Source organism: Myxocyprinus asiaticus, chromosome 10 (assembly GCF_019703515.2).
Source record: "Myxocyprinus asiaticus isolate MX2 ecotype Aquarium Trade chromosome 10, UBuf_Myxa_2, whole genome shotgun sequence".
Taxonomy (NCBI): domain Eukaryota; kingdom Metazoa; phylum Chordata; class Actinopteri; order Cypriniformes; family Catostomidae; genus Myxocyprinus; species Myxocyprinus asiaticus.
The window spans coordinates 38,100,989-38,123,035 of record NC_059353.1 but is presented as its reverse complement, the minus strand read 5'-3'; the positions used below and the strand labels follow the sequence as shown (position 1 = coordinate 38,123,035).

At 37.7% G+C, this 22,047-nt stretch overlaps 1 protein-coding gene across 1 annotated transcript in view; it reads right to left on the bottom strand.

Annotated features, from left to right (window-relative positions):
- Positions 1-1,074: 1,074 nt before the first annotated feature.
- LOC127446928 (protein disulfide-isomerase A5-like) overlaps positions 1,075-22,047 on the bottom strand; it is a 66,905-nt gene continuing 45,932 nt past the window's right edge. Inside the window, exons 14-17 of the mRNA XM_051708265.1 lie at positions 19,563-19,693; positions 15,252-15,322; positions 2,872-3,006; positions 1,075-1,976 (exon numbers count right to left, since the gene is read on the bottom strand). Coding sequence (XP_051564225.1) covers positions 1,896-1,976; positions 2,872-3,006; positions 15,252-15,322; positions 19,563-19,693 — 418 coding nt within the window. The 3' untranslated portion in view covers positions 1,075-1,895. The remainder of the gene's footprint in view (positions 1,977-2,871; positions 3,007-15,251; positions 15,323-19,562; positions 19,694-22,047) is intronic.

Genomic DNA, 22,047 nt, shown 5'->3' with positions numbered 1-22,047 from the left:
AACAATTCATAATTTGGCGACGTGAATAGTGAACACCCATCTGAATTGCAAATGACAATGTGCATGAGCTCTCTTCAATTGTGTTTCACTATCCCTGAGAACCTTATTCATAATAAAACGGACCAATCCTCTGAATTATACAGTAAAAGTTCAGCTACAAGACCATTAAATATATATACTGCCTACAGCAGGGTTTTTTTGACACACAGTAGTTCAGTTGCCACAAAGATATTGGTATGGGTTGTGGCATCAGGAAGAATGCCATCATCTGGCCGAGAGATATCCAGCAAAACTGTTAAATCAGCTAAATTCAACAGCCATAAAGGAATAGTTCACCCAAAAATTTTACTTTTGTTATTATTTACTCACCCTCATGTTCCAAAAACATACTGTATGAATTTCTTTCTACCATGGAACACAAAAAGGAGATGTTAGGCAGAATGTTAGGGACTGACAGCCTCAGTCACCATTCACTTTCATTGCATATTTATTTATTTTTTTCATACAGTGAAAGAAAGTGAATGGTGACTGAAGCTAACATTCTACCCAACATCTCGTTTTATGTTCCTTTGAAGAAAGTAAGTCATATGGGTTTGGAACCACATGAGGGCAAGTAAATGATGACAGAATTTACATTTTTTAGTGATATATAAGTTATTTCCCTCCTGCATAAATGGGGATAATAAATCTATTGCATTATGATGTACAGTTCCCATTATAACTTACAGTTCTTACTGTATTCCCATGCTTATAACAGTGTCCTAACCAGATGCAAGAAGTTTCCAGCGGCAAATAATTTTTCTGTTCACGCTGAATGCGAAAACTCGTCGCGTAGCCAGTTAGAACATATCTGATGTTTAATATGCAGTTATGTGGAGCACTATTTTGGACAAATGGGATTCCACTGTGGTTGGGGTGACCTTGCGTGACGCCAAGCGATTGACAAAACGTTCGTTCGGTACTTGTTGCAGCTGCTGGTTTGGAATAAATTTCTGATTTACAGAACTTTTATCACTTTATAGCATCACACCTGGTTAGGTCACAGCGAAAAAAAGAGATTTAATGCATGTGTACTAAAGATCTAGAATGGCTTTGTAATTCAGGAGAGGGAGGATACAGCAGCAGTCAGACTTAATAACCAGACTAGACATACAAACCAGACAAGACTTTGGCGCATACATGGAACATTGTTACAATAGAACATGAAGGGCCCAGAATTGGAATCGTCATTTTTGGAAACATAATTTTATGTGGCATTTTCCAGGTTTGTTTTGTAATATTACTCTGTCACAACCAACAAAGAAATGTAAGTCAAGGAAAAGAAAAACTACTTGCTTGAATACATGTGAATACATGTTATTTATACATGGCCCTACTTTATCCACAAAATAGGGTCAAATATGCACTGCACAGTTTGGACAACAGAGTTATCCAAACATTTAAGGCCACAAAGTTGAGCTACAACAATTTTCTCCCTCTGCTTTTTTTCTCCCTTTTTAATACAAAAATATTTGCAGATCCGATTGTACACATGATCCCTCCTCACTGGAATGGGAGTGATGACAATGCATCCTGGCGATAACTGGCTTTCTCCACAAACACCAGTTACCCATCACATGTACGGGCCCCCTGGGGAACAAAGGCCCAGTATTGCATAGATTTCAGTAACTGAAGTCACAGTATTTGGGAACAATTTCACAAAAAATAAAACAAAACAAAATGCAAAGTCTGAAGTGGTCTGATGGTTGTACATTATTATTAGAAAACATAAGATGTATAAAAAATAGCCTTTTTAGCTGAGGTTTTCAAGTCTGTGACATCAGTGCTGGGATGTTTCTGCCCAAGTCACAGTGCAGTTACTGGCTCCTCTCGCGCATAGTAGCACTCCCACATGATTAGAGCTCCTCTTTCCGTTTGCCAACTTTCTCCTGGTCTCGGCCCCTGAGATTTCGCATGAAGCCTGTAAAACCGGCCTCCTGCAGGGGGTAAAAGATGTACACAATGAGAAATTACTAACAAAAACATATACAGTAGCTCTGAAAAGTATTTGCACACTTAAGCCACACAAGTGTATAAATGTTATTGGATTAAGATATGCTATACTTTTTCTCAGAATGAATTTCAAGTTCATAGTTCACCACATTAAAGTTTGATGACCAACAAGTGTCCAAATATTTTTAGTTATTACTTAAACCCCAACACTTTTTAACCTAAAACTGTTTTAAAAATATTTGTTTTATCTTTAAAATAAGTGCCACTGAATTCAACACTCTGTAATGCGGCTTAAAGGGATAGTTCACCCAAAATGAAAATTCTCTTATCATTTACTCACCCTCATGCCATCCCAGATGTGTATGGCTTTCTTTCTTCTGCTGAACACAAAGATTTTTAGAAGAATATCTCAATATCTCAGAATATCTACTATAAATCTCCACTCTCACTTTCACATTCTTCTTTTGTTTCGATTCGCATTCTGCGTGCATATCGCCACCTACTGGGCAGGGCGGAGAATTTACAGTAAAAAAAGACTTAAAATACTGATCTGTTTCTCACCCACACCTATTATATTTTGAAGACATGGATTAAACCACTGGAGTCGTATGGATTACTTTTATGCTGCCTTTATATGCTTTTTGGACCTTAAAAGTTCTGGCCACCATTCACTTGCATTGTACGGACCTACAGAGCTGAAATATTCTTCTAAAAATCCTCGTTTGTGTTCAGCAGAAGGAGGAAAGTCATTCACATCTGGGATGGCATGAGGGTGAGTAAATGAGGAGAGAATGTTCATTTTTGGGTGAACTATTCTTTAAAGTTTCCGAATAGGGCCACAGTTTTAGATTCAGATCACTTTCGTGAAAGAACACTTACCCCTCTTTCCCCATTGTATTTCTCACTGAACTTGCCATAGTTGTAATAGTTGAATGTTGGGTAGCCCTCAACCCCTTCCTGTTTACACAACTCATGGTTCTGTCCCTTCGTGCAGTCGACTGCAGCATATGCGATCTGAAATAATAAATAAAAGAATGATTAATTTGACATGAAAATCAGCTATGTCGTAGACAAACAATCATTAAAAGATACTGTGATAATATAGATGGTAATTTGATATATACGATGCCGTGGTATTGAATGTTTACCATATTCCTGTAGTTCAGCTGGGAAAGCATGGCACTAGCTACATCAAGTTCATATGTTTGATTTCCAGTGAACACATATACTAATAAAATTGAATGTGCTGCAAGTCACTTTGGATAAAAGCATCTGCCAAAAGCAAAAATGTAAATCCATATTCATGTAACATGGTATTTACATGGTACTTCAAAGGTACTTCAAAGAAAACCATGGTAATACCATGGTACATATCCAAAAACATGGTATTGCCATGGTGCACGCTGTAGAAAAAAAAAAAAAGAGAAAAAAAAAGCCATCACCATGGCATCATGTCGAAAAAATAAATAAAAAATAAAACAAAACATGGCAATATGTAAAAGTTCACAATTTTACTTGTTTTGTTAGTGTCTAACAATCCCTGATCATCTGGAACTTTTGGACAGGTAAAATTACACTTTTCGTTTTGATTCCCCCAAAGTTAAAAAAAGAGTTTATGGAGAAGAATCAAGCACACCCCAACTACACTGATATGTATTATATAGTTAAGGATGAAAAGAGCAATGCTATGAATCTCTCTTGGGCTAGTTTATGGAGAATTAAAACATTACTCAATAATCCATTAGACTGCTTGGCAGTGTATTTGAATCTTCTTTATGAACATTGGCTTGTGTATAAACCTTCTTCTGATATGGAAAAAGAATTTAAAAAGTAACAACGGCAAAATATTCAAAACCAGAACAGGGCAGTTTAAAGCATGAAAGTTTTTATTTGCCCTTTTAAGAGTTCATTTTTTAATGTGCAAAAAACGTTAACTGCGAAATCTAACAGCACAGCTGATTTGGTACCAACTGAGCTGTTTCGTTTGCAGCATCCCTGTGTCCCGAATTTTGCCTGCTGTTTTTTTCTCAAGGGTAATGAAAAATGACTAATACATTGCTGTCAAAAAAAGGCCATTCAAAGCAAGGGAGGGGGAAAAATAGCAAACAGCACAATGTGAATACAAGAACAGAAATTTATGCTCAGGATATCGCAGGGTGGCAGTTAGGGAAACATAAACAAATGAACATAAATGTCTCTTGATGGATGGGCTATTTCACCCATTTTGCCTTTAGTTTGCTAAAAAAAGATGCTGTTAATAAAGTGTAATGGTGTATTTTTGCCCAGTTTACCTGTGTTCATTGCAGCATATCACTCAAAGGTGAAAACAAAATGCCCTGTCTCTTCATGGCGAACATTTAAAGTTCAATCGGATTATAATTACATGAATAAATCTAGTGAAATTACCATGTGGTGTTCTCAATCATGAGATATGAAATCAAAATGGATCCAATTTACTTTTTAATGCACATTCCTAGTTTTATTGTGATTTATCAGTGCATAGTGCATAGTATTGTGATTTATCAGCAGTGGTGGCTCAGCGGTTAAGGCTCTGGGTTACTGACCAGAAGGTCAGGGGTTCAAGCCCCAGCACTGCCAAGATGCCCTTGAGCAAGGCCCTTGACCCCATCTGCTCCAGGGGCGCAGTATCATGGCTGACCCTGCACTCTGACCCCAGCTTAGCTGGGAAAAAAAAAAACTATATATGCAAAATGTATAACGTGTGACAAAATAAAGGCTTCTTCTTCTTCTATTGCAAAAAAAAAAAAAAGATGTTTGTCTTCATAATCTTTCATCTAAATGTAATAAAATACCTCGCACAGAAACAAGTTTACTTTTCGGCTTATTTAACTTATTTATTGTAATTTTCAATCCCTTCAACCACCTGGCTTCTGCAATGTAACCAAAATGATCACACAAGAAATCGACATGCTGCTTCCAAAAGTACACGTACCCAGAAATCGACCCCATTCTCCCGAATTACCTTTTTTTTTTACCGATTTATGTGAGCAATCTTTGAGATATGGGTTCAGTTCCAAGGAAACCAGGAAGTAATCATGTTCACATAAACACATGGTTAGCATGATTCAGAGGATGCACATACCTTTTAAAATTCAATTTTTACTCTACTGACGGTTAGGTTTAGGGTTGGAGTTTGGGTTAGGCCAAATGGTTAATAATCTGGATAGTAAAATATGCATTCCTGACTGTATTACATCATTTACAACTTAAAACACAATTAGCTTTTGGCGCCACCCTGTGGACATTTCACATCAACACTTCCAGCTTCGGCCACTGGGGGCAGTGGTTCAAATTTCAGTAAGAACAGACCGATTTCAGAAGCAGAACTTTCGACCTCCTGTTGCCAAATTCACAGTCTGATGTAATGACCATTTTGCATGATTCAATCAGTCCCGTAAGATGTTTTTCACTCGATTATTCTTTTTACTTTGAAATACGTGAGATTACAGAATAAAAATGAGTTGCGAACAAGATTTCACATTGATGTTCAGATACAAAAACAGCTGAAAAAGAAACAATGTTGAAATGTGTCTGTGTTATGCAAACAGTGGGGTAGGCATCTAGAACCAATCGAACAGGATCTTCCAAGATTACAGTGTTTCACTGTAGGTTGTCATGAATCTGCCCTTGATTATTCAGACTTCCACTACACTGACAGGAGAAAATGGAGAGGAAAGAGATTGTTTATTTAAAGATTGCCGGCTAATTCTGGTATTGATCCTCATGTGTTGGTGGAATACTCTCTTGGCACTTGACTGATCTTGCTATAACCTCACCAATAAGTGGATGTAAGCAACACAAGATGCATGGTCTGTGAGGCTACTCTGGATCTTGTGCTTACAGATGTTGTTTATGAGATGGATGAGGTCAAAAAATACACAAAGGCACCCTAGCTATTTCTCCAACAGTAATTATCAACCTTACATGAATGGAAGAGACTGAAATACGCTTTTTTTTAAATTTTATGTATTTGGTGGTATTGCAGGGATACTGTAGTTTACCCATAAATAAAAATACTATATTCATTTAGTCGCCCTTATATTGTTTCAAACCAAAATAAAGGAGATTTTTAGCCTCAGTCACCATTCATTTTCATTGTATGAAAAAATAAGATGCAACAGAAGTAAATGATGACTGAAGCTAACAACTCCTTTTGTGTTCCATGAAAGAAATAAAGGTCATACAAGTTTGGAACAACATGAGGGGGATTAAATGAACACAGAATTTCTATTGTTGGGTGGAATATCCCTTTAAGTTAAAATAGGTCAACTTGGGGGCCTGGGTAGCTCAGCGAATATTGACGCTGACTACCACCCCTGGAGTCACGAGTTCGAATCCAGGGTGTGCTGAGCATCTCCTTAGCAACCAAATTGGCCCGGTTGCTTGGGAGGGTAGAGTCATATGGGGTAACCTCCTCGTGGTTGCGATTAGTGGTTCTCGCTCTCAATGGGGCATGTGGTAAATTGTGCGTGGATCGCAGAGAGTAGCATGAGCCTCCACATGCTGTGAGTCTCCGCGGTGTCATGCACAGCGAGCCACATGATAAGATGCATGGACTGACTGTCTCAGAATCAGAGGCAACTGAGGCTTGTCCTCTGCCACCTGGATTGAGGTGAGTAACCGCGCCACCACGAGGACCTACTAAGTAGTGGGAAGTGGGCATTCTAAATTGGGGAGAAAAAGGGTATAAAAAAAACAAAACAAAAAAAAAGAAACAGGTCAACTTGATAAGAACAACTGAACCAAGACTTGGCTTCACATCATCAGCCATTGTTTCACCACCGGAGTATCTTGTATTTAATTGGACCACTTGAAAAATATGTATTTGTTAGACTTCACTACAAAATTGTGTTAATCAATGGGCAGAGACAATGTAGTGCAAAGAGGCTTTGCATAAAAAATTGAAGAATTTATGTTCTAAGCCCTGCACTAGTAGAAGGTAATTTACCATGTTTACTAATCCACTGTACAGAACAGAAATGAGCATTAATGAGAACAGAGGATCAACAGAGAAACCAAAGGGAGAATATTGCACATAAGTGGCTCCAGGACCACAAACCTTTTTAAAACCTAAACAAAGCTTGATGTATTCCTTGTTTAAGTGTCTATGCATCACTGAATAAAAATGAGATGTTTTTTTATGCATCGAAATTAAATTCATATTCAAATTGTCTGTAGTCAGAATAGCAAGATCTGATTCTTACAAAATCACATTTATATGTAGTTTGAAATGCGATTAAAAAATAAAATAAAATTGGAAATTCAAACAATCTGATTGTTTCGTAATATGGGAAATGACGTGTATGTAACGTCCTACACAATGCCAGGAAGTACCTAAAGATGTCTAAACTAACTCATTTGTAAACCACCTAAGATTGTAGCCTATACATGTGGGAAAAATAACTATTACTATGGTTTTAAAATAATGCTGTGAAGTGGCAATGTTTGGAAAAACCAGCAGATGGGGCTTTTTGAACAAAGCTTTAATTCTTCAGACAAACAATAGCTGTTTTTAATAACATACTTCAGGGCGTTAGCTCGAAATCCAGAAAAAAAAGTAACTGGCTCCATTTTAATCTTGGCAAAGTGATATCCAAATGCTGTTCATCTGAATAGTGATTATGCGTGAGTTTAAACCAAAGAGCTATTGGGAAAGTAAAACAGGCTGACGTTGTTCCTAATGAATTTTAGACATTCACAAACAACAATTCGACATCTCTGTCTTGTGGCCAGTGATAAATGCCTGCAGATAAAGAAGCCAAGTGCAAGTCAAGTGTTCTTACAGGGCCTCTGAGGATTCAAAGAGAGCCAGCTATTTTCAGAGTTTTTTTTGGAAAAGTGGAAGATTCAAAGTCTGAGAGGGAGTGAAAGAAGAACGTCATGTTACTCTGGTAGAGAGACTTGTCAGAAGTATGGCGAGAAATGTCCATGGACTTCCTACAGTCAGTTAGCTGACCATCTGATGCATATTGCTCAACAAACTGGAAAGGACTTTCTTGATCTGGTATACGCTAACCTATACAAGTTTAAATTAGTCCGCCTAGAAACAAAGTCATTTTTAAAAAGTTGGGGATAAAAAATTTAATTAAAAAAATTATTCACTGGATTTGCCAACATTTGCAGAATAAGTGCTATCAAATGTTCAAAAGATCTTCCAAATCTAGTTTGAGGAACTTATTAGCAAGTTAACTAGATATTCACAAACAGAACTTAATATTATGCTTTGTTCTCTGAGTTACATCTGTGAAATGGTCAATCCTTATTACTTTTGGACAGAAATTCAGATCAGTCTATACAATTCCCACCTTTTTTTCCCCCCTACCAATTGCTCATGGACGATGCTGCACAATTATTTAATTTTTTCCCCAAGGCCTATGGTCTATTATTGTGGTATAATCAATTTAAGATAAAACCGTCCCTAAAAAGCACATAAAAACAAAATTAACTGTGGTTGGTTTCTTTACATGTCAATCAGATGGTCTCTTCCTAAGTAGGCGGCTCTTGGCCAAAAAAACCCCCAACAACACAAAACTAAACATTTTTTAGACCAGGGCCCATATTCACAAAGATTTTTATTTTACCACTAGGAGTTCTCCAAAGACTTCCCAGTTAAGAGTTTTTGCTTATAACCTATTCACAAAACTGCTAGGAGCAAGTTTTACTAAGGAAATCTTAAGATAAGAGTAAGGTGGAGTTGACCTCGTTGCTATGGCCTCGTTGCTATGTCACGTTTTATGAGTGCGCTCATTTAAATCGGCCAAAGTATAGACACAGGGAAGCATAATTTGTTAGCAAATTCCTTATAGACAGAGAGCGAGATGATAGATAGATAGATAGTTTTTTTCGTTGATGAACATTTCTTCGTCCTGCGTTGATGCAATTAAACGAGCATGCATCACATCTGCAGCATCAAAACACCGGGTAGCCCTGCGAAGGCCGTGAATTCCACCTTTTTTTCTCTGCAGCGTGCATGCATTCGAGAAAACACACTATGAATTGTCGGATAATATACGGCTGGAGAGGGCATATAAAGTTTGATAGATTTGATAGATAGAGAAATTCCCAATTCATCCGCGCTACACAGTTTCATTTTGATGTGGCCAGGGAGCACAGAGGCGATACCTTTTTAGACGGTCAATGTCATAATAATATTCTAATACATTATTTATGTGAATTGATGATAGCAGCCATGCTTCGGATCATTTGTGATTAACTCATAGGGATTTAGAAGTCCTCAGGAGGACTTACATATGAGGAACATAGCAAGCAATTTGCCATACAAAGTTCAACAACATCTACAGTGTTGTACTGCCAAGCCCTCAAGGTGGCTGGAGTAGTATAAGTGCTAGCGCAGAAGAAAGATACAGAAGTATTTTTTATTTATTTAATTTTTTGTGTACAGTAAGTGCAAGTTAGTACAAAAGTAAGTGCAATTAGTGTGGATTGGTTAAGTGCTCGTGGAACAGATGTATTTTCAGCTGTTTCTTGAATGTTGAGATGGTATCAGCAGATCGTGTGGATGTTGGAAGCTCATTCCACCACAGTAGAACAGAGAAAGTGAAAGATCGTGAAATAGACTTTGAGCCTCTTTGTGATGGGACCACTAGGCGCCGCTCATTCATAGATTGCAGAGAGTGCGAGTTGGAGCATAGACCTGGAGAAGTGAAATTAAGTTAGAGGGTACGGTTCCATTGGCTCATGAAGGCCAGAGTCAAAGCCTTAAATTTGATGCGGGCAGCTACAGGTAGCCAGTGAAGTGTGACATGAGCCCTTTTTGGCTGATTGAAGACCAGATGCGCTGCTGCATTCTTGACCATTTGCAGCTGGCAGTCCAGCCAACAAAGCATTACAGTAGTCCAGTCTTGAAATGACCAGAGCTTGGACCAGGAGCTGTGCAAAATATTCAGACAGAAAAGGTCTGATGCTCTATAGCGAGAATCTGCAAGACCGGGCGGTTGATGAGATGTGGCTGTCACGGGTTTAGGACAGCGGTCACCAATTAGCAGACTGTGGTCCTGTTTAGTTTAATTTGGTTTCATCTGGACTGTGAGGCATCATGACAACGGTTGCCCCATCTTACTGTTTCTACAGTTTAAGTGAGCAACGTGTCAAAACTGCGGAGCTGTACACACCACACTAATTAACATTTTTCTCTACCACCGAACGCGCTCCCCGTTCCATGTGCATTGCCTCTCTCTCCCTGCTATAGACATACAGTGCTGTGAAAAAGTATTTTCCCCCCATCCTGATTTATCCTGTTTTTGTGTATATCTCATACTAAATTGTTTCAAAAATACAAACAAAATCTAACATAAAACAAAGGCAATCTGAGTAAACACAAAATACAGTTTTTAAATGATTAATGTTATTTATTGAAGCAAAAAATTACCCAATACCAACTGGGCCTGTGTGAAAAAATATTTGCCCCCTTAGTTACTAAATCCCCAAATCTATGAAACTGCATTCATAATGGGGTTCAGCAGGACTAGACACACCCAGGCCTGATTAATGCCAGCCCTGCTCAAATCAACACCTAAATAGAACTTTTTCAGCAGCATGAAGTTGGCTACAAGGTCTCACCCAGTAGCACACTATGCCAAGGTCAAATGAAATTCCAGAAATGATGAGAAAAAAGGTGACTGAAATACATCAGTCTGGGAAGGGTTACAAAGCTATTTCAAAGGCTCTGGGACTCAAAGAACCACAGTGCGAGCCATTATCTCCAAATGGAGAAAACTTGGCACACTAGTGAGCATTCCCAGAATTGGCTGACCTTCCAAAACTCCTCCAAGAGCACAGCGACAACTCATCCAGAAAGTCAAGGACAGCATCCAAGGAACTGCAGGCCTCTCTCGCATCAATAAAGGTTACTGTTCATGACTCCACTATCAGAAAGACACTGGGCAAAAATGCCATCCATGGAGGAGTGGCGAGGCGAAAACCACTGCTAACCCAGAAGGACATTAAAGCTCTTCTGAATTTTGCCAAAACACACCTTGATGATCCTCAAACATTTGAGTGAGAATGTTCTGTGGGCTGATGAGTCGAAAATGGAACTGTTTGGAAGACGGGTCCCGTTACGTCTGGCGTAAATCAAGCACAGAATTCCACAAAAAGAACATCATACATACGGTCAAGCATGGTGGTGGTAGTGTGATGGTGTGGGGATGCTTTGCTGCTTCAGGGTCAGAACGACTTGCAATCATTGTGGGAAACATGAATTCTGCTCTCTACCAGAAAATCCTAAAGGAGAAAATCCGGTCATCAGTCCGTGAGTTGAAGCTCAAGCGCAACTGGATTATGCAGCAAGACAGTGATCCAAAGCATAGGAGTAAGTCCACCTCTGAATGGCTCAAAAGAAGCTAAATTAAAATTTTGGAGAGGCCTAGTCAAACGTCCTGACTTGAATCCGATTGAGATGCTGTGGCAGGACCTTAAATGGGCAGTTCATGCTTGAAAACCCTCCAATGTGGCTGAACTAAAGCAGTTCTGCAAAGAAGAGTGGGCCAAATTTCCACCACAGCGTTGTGAAAGTCTGATCTCCAGATATCGGAAGCGTTTGGTTGCAATTGTTGCTGCTAAAGGTGGGACAATCAGCTATTAAGTTTAAGGGGGCAGTTAGTTTTTCACATAGGTGACATAGGTGTTGGTTAACTTTTTTGCTTCAATAAATATATATATATATGAAAACTGTATGTTGTGTTTACTCAGGTTGCCTTTGTTTTACGTTAAATTTCGTTTGAAGATCTAGTATGATCTACTATGATTTAGTATGAAAAATACACAAAAATAGAAGAAATCAGGACTCAAATACTATTTCACAGCACTGTAAGGTGCCACATAAACCCTGATAAGTAGAGTTGCAGGTGCGGTTATTTTAACAACAGTAATGAAGACACCGTGAGCAGCAATATAGATGGACACTAGCATCTTTCGCCTAAACACACTGCAGAAAACAATAATGAAGCAAAGTGAAACTATCTTCCTCTGTCTGATATGACTCCGATGGTTCAGCTAAGGCAGGTTTGTGAAAGGACAAGATAACATGGTGACTATAACGTTTTATCCCCCTGTCTAAATTTAGCTTCAATAATCAGCATATTATGAGCCTTTCAAATAAACAAACGGATTTTTGTTCTAATTTTGTGAAAATGAATCAAAGATGTCATCATCTCTGGCATGGATGGCAAATAAAGACAACTAAAATTTTGAAATGACTAGTTATCCTAGTAGAGTTCTCTGCTGTTGAGAACATTTCCATTATTTCATAGTCAACCTATTTATACCTACAGCCTTTATATCTATCATTAACAGTATTTTTATGCTGCACTGTTACGTAAAATGTTTGTTTGTGTTAGTAGATTGCCACTTTAAGGAATATATAAAAATGGCCCATTCAGACTTGAATTTTATACATTTTCTTTCAGGGGACACCCCTGAACCCCAATACAATATTTTTTGATCTATTAAAAGGCCTCCTATGTCCCATATATAGGTTTGTATTCTGAATGTAGAAAATATATAAAAACAAAAACTGGACTGCTGTCCATTCCTCCAGACAGAACTGGTGTAACTGAGTCACGTTTGTAGGCCTCCTTGCTCACACATGCTTTTTCAGTTCTGCCCACAAATGTTCTATCGGACTGAGGTCAGAGTTTTGTGATGGCCACTCCAGTACCTTGACTTTGTTGTCCTTAAGCCATTTTGCCACAACTTTGGAGGTATGCTTGGGGCCACTGTCCAAATGAATGGAAGACCATTTGCGACCAAGCTTTAACTTCCTGGCTGATGTCTTGAGATGTTGCTTCAATATATCCACATAATTTTCCTTCCTCAAGATGCCATCTATTTTGTGAAGTGCACCAGTCCCTCATGTAGCAAAGCACCCCCACAACATGATGCTGCCACCCCCATGCTTCACAGGTGGGATGATGTTCTTTGGCTTGCAAGCCTCACCCTTTTCCCTCCAAACACAACAATGGTCATCATGGCCAAATAGTTAAACAGTTTCATTAGACCAGAGGACATTTCTCCAAAATGTAAGATCTTGGTCCCCATGTGCACTTGCAAACTGTAATCTGGCTTTTTTATGGCGGTTTTGGAGCAGTGGCTTCTTCCTTGCTGAGCAGCTTTTCGGATTATGTCAATATAGGACTCGTTTTACTGTGGATATAGATACTTGTCAACCTGTTTCCTCCAGCATCTTCACAAGGTCCTTTGCTGTCGTTCTGGGATTGATTTGCACTTTTCGCACCAAACTACGTTCATCTCTAGGAGACAGAATGCGTCTCCTTCCTCAGTGGTATGATGGCTGTGTGGTCCCATGGTTTATACTAGCATACTATTGTTTGTACAGATGAATACGGTACCTTCAGGCATTTGTAAATTGCTCCCAAGGATGAACCAGACTTGTGGAGGTCCACAAATTTTGCTAATTTTGGAGAAATTTGGCATGGCTAATTTCTTTTGATTTTCCCATGATGTCAAGCAAAGAGGCACTGAGTTGGAAGGTAAGCCTTAAAATACATCCACAGGTACACCTCCAATTCAGTACACCTTCTATCAGAAGCTAATTGGCTAACTGTCTAAAGGCTTGACATCATTTTCTAGAATTTTCCAAGCTGCTTAAAGGCACAGTTAACTTAGTGTATGTAAAATTCTGACCCACTGGAATTGTGATATAGTCAATTTAAAGTGAAACAATCTGTCTGTAAACAATTGTTGGAAAATGTACTCATGTCATGCACAAAGTAGATGTCCTAAACGGCTAGCCAAAACTATAGTTTGCTAATATTAAATCTGTGGAATGATTAAAAAAAATGAGTTTTAATGACTTCAATGTAAGTGTATGTAAACTTCTGACTTCAACTGTATATTTATGTTTCATAGCCATACTGACTACTGACACCGATTAAGTTATTATTATCCGGACCTTTGCTGGGAAGGAAATGGAGAGATCAGACCTCTTGAAACTTCAACTGAATTCCCCTGGTTTAGGAGCTACTTTTAGCATTAAAATGCTCCATGAATTACTCTTAGAGGAGTGACACACCCCTTAATTGCTCCTAAATTTCCACGTAAGGAGCTACTTTTAGCCTTAAGATATTTTGTGAATCTTTAGCCTTTTTTAGTCAAAGGTCTGCCTATGCAAGACTACTATATTGAAATTAACAGAAAAAAAAAAAAAAAAGATTTGGAGAGTGGTAAAGGTTTGAATCAGACAAACAAAGACAACATCCCCAGAGGCTGTGACAGTGAAGATCTTGGGAATGTTCTGGAGATAAAAAGTGATAAATTCTGGTATGTCCGAAAACTGTCTGAATGAATAGTAGGGGTGCACCGATCGATTGGCCACTGATCTAAATCGGGCAATCTTCGTCTTAAGTCTGTGATAGGCCGATCGTGTCTTAAATCAGGGCCGAACACAGGGAATCACACATACACTGCTACTCTAATGAATGAGCACTTTCTCAGCCCTTGATGCAGTGTGGACTCTGGAGGATATTTACTAATTTAAACTTTCAGACATGCTGCTATTCAGATGAATATGCAGGTTTGTTTTTAAAAATGTGTAAGAATTACACATGTATGAATATTAAGTTGCCCATCTAGAGTCGTTACAGTAGTAATTCTGAGTCACTGCAATGTAAGCACGGAGAGGATAAAGAGACTGCAAGCTGGTATAAAAGCGAACTAAACAAAAAATAAACATGCATATACGAATCTGAGTTTGCGTGATGTAATGAGAGTCGTGACAATCAGACGTTGTGTTGAGCAAGAGACTGTTTGAGCAATCATGATCATAGTGCATTAACTAATGTTAACTAATACAGCTTTTGATTTAAAAAAATGTATTAGTATATGTTGTAATTAACATTAAGTTCATAAGTTAATGTTAACTACAGTAATGTTGTTAAATAATGCCTTTGGAACCTTTTTCTAAAGTGTTACCATAATTTAACTGTGTGGGGCATAAACATATAACTGTACAATATAACTTGCAAAAGTGTGGCAAAGGGCACTTTTTTAAAAATCTTTATTGGCTGATCTTAGTGTTAAACAAAAATAAAAAAAATATCCGAGATCGGCATCTGCCTCAAATTTCCTGATCGGTGCACCACAAAAAAAAAACAAAAAAAAAAGAGGTTGATTGTGCTTGACAGAACCAGTAAGTCACAATTTGAGAGTGTTTGTTATCTAGAGATGCTGTAAATCTCCATAAAGGGCTTGAGTCTCACCTTGCGGTCCTCTTTGAAAAGTTCGGCTGCTGTCGTGAAATAAGGGACAGCATTTTTGCAGTGCGGGCACCCTGGAGAAAACAGTAATATATGATTATTCATTGAGCTGTCTCACCTCATAATACACACAGCAAAATGTTATATATCCCAGCATGCACAAAAGGACAACAATAGAGGTGAATACTAAAGCCGAAGAGCAGGAAACAATCAGTGAATTCTAAAAAAAAATACAAAAGATATTCCTCACACAACAATACCTTATGACAAACAAACACACACAATCCATCACTGCCTGTCTATAACAGGTTTAAAAGGCATTAGTGACTACAAATTTCAGTTTAACAGCGAGTTAAAAGTGGCTTTACTCTTCTCAGACAGCCCAACAGGGCTTTCCTGAGGCAACATACAGGTGCATCTCAATAAATTAGAATGTCATGGAAAAGTTCATTTATTTCAGTAATTCAACTCAAATTGTGAAACTCATGTATTAAATAAATTCAGTGCACACAGACTGAAGTAGTTTAAGTCTTTGGTTCTTTTAATTGTGATGATTTTGGCTCACATTTAACAAAAACCCACCAATTCACCATCTCAAAAAATTAGAATACATCATAAGACCAATAAAAAAAAACATTTTTAGTGAATTGTTGGCCTTCTGGAAAGTATGTTCATTTACTGTATATGTACTCAATACTTGGTAGGGGCTCCTTTTGCTTTAATTACTACCTCAATTCGGCGTGACATGGAGGTGATCAGTTTGTGGCACTGCTGAGGTGGTATGGAAGCCCAGGTTTCTTTGACAGTGGCCTTCAGCTCATCTGCATTTTTTGGTCTCTTGTTTCTCATTTTCCTCTTGACAATACCCCATAGATTCTCTATGGGGTTCAGGTCTGGTGAGTTTGCTGGCCAGTCAAGCACACCAACACCATGGTCATTTAACCAACTTTTGGTGCTTTTGGCAGTGTGGGCAGGTGCCAATTCCTGCTGGAAAATGAAATCAGCATCTTTAAAAAGCTGATCAGCAGAAGGAAGCATGAAGTGCTCCAAAATTTCTTGGTAAACGGGTGCAGTGACTTTGGTTTTCAAAAAACACAATGGACCAACACCAGCAGATGACATTGCACCCCAAATCATCACAGACTGTGGAAACTTAACACTGGACTTCAAGCAACTTGGGCTATGAGCTTCTCCACCCTTCCTCCAGACTCTAGGACCTTGGTTTCCAAATGAAATACAAAACTTGCTCTCATCTGAAAAGGCAACAGTCCAGTTCTTCTTCTCCTTAGCCCAGGTAAGATGCCTCTGACGTTGTCTGTGGTTCAGGAGTGGCTTAACAAGAGGAATACGACAACTGTAGCCAAATTCCTTGACATGTCTGTGTGTGGTGGCTCTTGATGCCTTGACCCCAGCCTCAGTCCATTCCTTGTGAAGTTCACCCAAATTCTTGAATCGATTTTGCTTGACAATCATAAGGCTGCGGTTCTCTCGGTTGGTTGTGCATCTTTTTCTTCCACACTTTTTCCTTCCACTCAACTTTCTGTTAACATGCTTGGATACAGCACTCTGTGAACAGCCAGCTTCTTTGGCAATGAATGTTTGTGGCTTACCCTCCTTGTGAAGGGTGTCAATGATTGTCTTCTGGACAACTGTCAGATCAGCAGTCTTCCCCATGATTGTGTAGCCTAGTGAACCAAACTGAGAGACCATTTTGAAGGCTCAGGAAACCTTTGCAGGTGTTTTGAGTTGATTAGCTGATTGGCATGTCACCATATTCTAATTTTTTGAGATGGTGAATTGGTGGGTTTTTGTTAAATGTGAGCCAAAATCATCACAATTAAAAGAATCAAAGACTTAAACTACTTCAGTCTGTGTGCATTGAATTTATTTAATACACGAGTTTCACAATTTGAGTTGAATTACTGAAATAAATTAACTTTTCCACGACATTCTAATTTATTGAGATGCACCTGTATGTCCATCAAACCCTGCAGAAAAGGATGGCGTCTCTGTCCTCATAACTCCTAAACTTTTATTTCCATTTTATTTTAGTTAAGGTTGTCACGCACCCTTGTTTGCACACTGTAAGTTTTTAAATGAAAGTTATCGAAGTAATTAATGACTGTTAATGGCACAGTACTAATGAGCAAGATAGCAAAAAAAGAGCTAATTTAAGAAGCGCAAGGGTCATTATGAATGGAGCAAAAATTTACCCACCCTCCTTTTGGCTCATGTTGCCATTATATGGGGAGTAGGAAGGCTGGGCACACCTCCAGACTCGTGCAAGGTCAATGTGAATCTGTCTTGGTGCCCAGTCAGATACTCTAATCAAGAACTCTAAGAGTGGGTTAAAAGCCGTTCTTAAAATAATTGTACATTTTATGAGAGGAAATTTAGTGTCAAAACAAAAATCTAAGGAACTCTAAGGTGCCAAATGATGTTCCCTCCAATTAACTTCAGTTTTTGCAGAGCAAAACCTTGCTGTTGGTAAGACCCAATATTATAAATGATTATTTATTTTCACATTTTATATAAATGATGACATTTATATGATTAAATTATTTGCTTTTTCCCCCACACATTTTTGAGCCTTCTGCACTGTTTTCTGTCTGCACAAAAGCAAGTTCAGGAAACACTGCTGTCAAACCGAGGAGATGTTGGGTTTCAAAATTGCACTGGAGGTGTCCAGATTTGTCACTGATATCTGACATAATGGATTGATGGGTTGTGAGAACTAAAGTCCTTTAGTCGGCTTGAAACCCTCAGATAAGAACATCTTGTTTCTACTATCAAGCTCACTTCAGTGCAATACCCCTATTATCAGTCTAGCTAGGTGCTATTTAAACCTTCAGCATGCAAAGACCTTCTGTATAATTAACTCAAAGGTTGCTTTTACAGTGGTGAGTGCTGCCCACTTATTCTGCTAATCAAATGGTGCCTTTAATCAGAACAAAGCAACACTGATGGGATCATTCAAAAACCTCTAGCACGGTTTTTAAAACATCTATTTATACAATCGTTTGTGCCACTAATTAACTAGAATTACATAGTTCTGATTAACAGTCTTTAATACCTTTTACAAATATTATTGTATTTATTTATAAATTAAATGCATATTATAAATAAGTTTACAATTTAAATGTATAACTTTTTGCATTACGGTAATAAGAATGATATGTACTGAATTGTAATGTCAAAGCAAAAAATCTTAATAGACCTGACACTAGGCTTCATTTATATTATATAAAATATATACTTTTTTTTATTATTTCATTTGATTTTGAGGTGAAATATGACTCAGACATGTTCTTGACAGCCTTTGTGACATTCACCCTAACATGTGTCTCTTTGTAACAATTAGCATTGTGTGAAAACATGGCATTCTTCACAAGTGTGATCACATAAATTCCCTTAAAGGCACAGAACAGTAAGGATTAGACAGAGAGACAGAACCAAGTGTGATAAAATGCGAGCTAAACAATCATCCAAGGCACCTCTACGCCACCTGGATTCCCACAGTCATACATAGTGGTGCTCTAGTTCAGGGGTTTTCAAACTGGGATCTGGGGACCCCCAGGGGCCACAAGGGGGTCCGTGAAAATAAATAAATAAATAAATAGTGTAAAAATGTAGAAAAAAAAGTCTGACATGTATGAATTTGACATGAATGAATATTACTGTTTCTTTCTGCTTCTGAAAGACTTCTTGGAAATCATGAGATTAAACTTGATTATTTTATTCTATTGACAGTCTAGTTTTTATAGGCGTTTAGATACGTTTGTGATAAAAAAAATATTTAAAGAACATTCTGCTTTCTCACTGGGGATTTTAAGGCTATATTCTCAGTAAAGCTGCTTTGGAATTATATTTTTTGTGAAAGCGCTATACAAATACATTTGAATATTAAAATAAGATTATAAGAAAAAAGATACACTATCTTTTAGAGATAATATTTTACAGATAATAATTTAATCATATCTTTTGGATTTAGTACAATGACAATATAAAAGCCAATTATTTAATTTTGCTAACATGTTCTCTTTATAATATCACACTATTTTTCTCACACAATAAAACTGGGTCTTTATACATTCAAATATAAAGCTGCTTTTATGTTTTAGGAAGGGGGGTCACTCGCAAGTATATCATCATATTTGGGGGTCCTTGGCATTGAAAAGTTTGAAAATCCCTGCTCTAGATAGCAATAAAATTCTACATTTTCCTATAATTTCCTTTAAAGGCTGAGAGAAGATTGGATCCATGTTTTTAGACAGACACAATAGCTACAGTACTGTCTAATAACAAATGGCTTACATGGAGCATAGAACATGACCAAGGCATGTTTCTTCTTTTTCAGAGATTCTCTGAAATCTTCAGCTCCTAAGTGGCTCACACTGGACGGCATCTCCTCCCACGACTTCTCTGGAGGAGGTGGTGCCTGGGGACTGAAGGTGAGAGAGTGTCACTGTGATTAAAATGTAAACTGTGACGCTGAGGTCCTTAAACATTTAGCACTCAATTCACACTTTCATTGCATAAATAACAAAATATCCAACCAAGTAAGCCCCCTAAAAGTATAGCACTTACAGGTTCACACTTTAAAATGTATGAATTTTGTTGAATAATTAAAATACCCCGCCAGGAGGCATCTGGAAACAAATGGTGTTAGACTTGATCAGAACTAAATTAACTTTCCTTAGCCATTTTCCTATTAATTTTGAACAACCAAGGTTATTTTAATGGATGTATGAAGTCAGTTTTCCTCAAGATCAAAGAGGTGTGCTACTCACTATAAACATCTACACTAATATGTACGTTTTCATTAAAAAAACTAGGGCTGTCAATTTAATGTGTTAAATCAGTTCAAATAATTATATAAAAATAATATGTTAAAAAAAGTTATGCAATTAATCATGGCCCCAGAGAGTAATAAAAATATTTCTATCACTAGAGCAAATTCAAGGCAGTAAGCGCAAATCCAGCTGTATAGACGTGCAGCTGTAGATGCAACAAACCACACTACAGACAGCAGACAGCACAAAATAAGGACTCCTTCTTGCATTCAAACACAGCTAGACAGAGCGCAACTCCCAGTGCAGGGGTCTCAAGACAAGTTTTTCTTTTAACTTGACACAGTGTCCTAAAATTCTGTGTTTACGACACGACGTAACCAAAGTGAGAAGCTCCAAAAGCATCCGTTGGCAAACTGGATTGCGGTGGACTGTAGGCCAATGATAAGTTTATGTTCAATGATATGGAAATAAACAATATATTGCCTTCTAAAGCCACTTTTTATATTGCCTAATCAATGCTGTACTTGTCTGCCACTATAATATAATGTATTTTAATTATATAAATTATTATATCTATTGCATATATTATATTTCTAATTATTTAAATATGATTATTTCTAATTATTTAATCATTTTTCCTCTGCAAATATACTGATAATTTATCGATTGACAGCCCTATTAAAAATTCATTAATTTTGCTATGTTTTTGCCTCTCATCCACAGTGGAACAGTGTTTTCCTCCACTGAAAATGAAGCCTTTCAAAAACACTTTCCATAACCGAATACATTGGGAAACGTTGAAAAGTGCTCATGCCAAGTCAGTATTATTGTAATTACAAGATTCCGACTTGTAAAAAGTCTTTATGTTTTTATAGAACTAATATAAAAAGAACAGAGCTGTCAGAATTAATGTGTTAACTCAAGCAATTAATTAACAAAGTCTAACGCATTCATTTTTCTTAATCGTGATTAATGCATTGACCGTTAATACAGTATAAACACTGGTGTGAAGGGCGGAACCTTTGTAATGTGTCCGCCCAGAGTGACACTGACGCACATGCCACAGCAGCAGAGCCCTTCCACCAAGTGGAGCCTACAAGCTTAGCATAAAACAGCATAATGCGGTGGTCCCATACACATTCTATGGGCGGTACTGTCATATTTTAGAGCTCCTTGGTCATAACACACTAGTTGACCGTTTCACTCTCTCCTATGATAGCGCCTCAGAGGTTGCTAATTAGATAAATAAAAGAACCTCTGACAGTGCTTCCCTGTTAGTGATAAAATGATGGAGAAAGGAGCACTTAGCTATTTGATGTACAAAACAAGCCCATATGGGACTTTTAATAGAACTCAAGTATATCAGCCTTGTTAAGTTTGTTTGTTTGGAAGCACTTTTCATGGTGAGTTCAGACGTTGGTGTTGCCACCCTGAAGTGGATCATGAACGCAGCTTCACGATTGATGTAACAAAGTGGATAGCTGCCGTCTACTGACAGATTGATATTATGGAGGATGAGTTTGAGATTTAATGCTCATTGCAATGAATACTCAACATTTGTGGAGACTAGTTCTTTCAATTAGTCAAAATCCCAGTTAGACATGGGAAACGTTTAATGTTACTTGAATTGGTGCTATATTAGTGCATTTTATCTTTATATTGTGGAAGGCTTTTTTTGAAAATGTTAATAAAGCATTATACTGTTACATATTGTTTTGTTTTCTTTCCTAAAATGGAAATAAATAAATTGACAAGTAGTATATAAAGTGTCAAATTTCATCACTTTTAAAATCTGCGATTAATTGTAATTAACTACAAAAAATGAATCGCGATTAAACATTTTAATCGACTGACGGCACTAAAAAAAAACCAACAACATGGCAGCGGCCTCAACAGTTAAAAGGTAGTTTATACAGTACATATTACTATTTGATATGCAATTTAATTATCATCTTAAACATTTTCTAAGAACATATAGAGGTGAATTAATATAGTGATGTCATCAA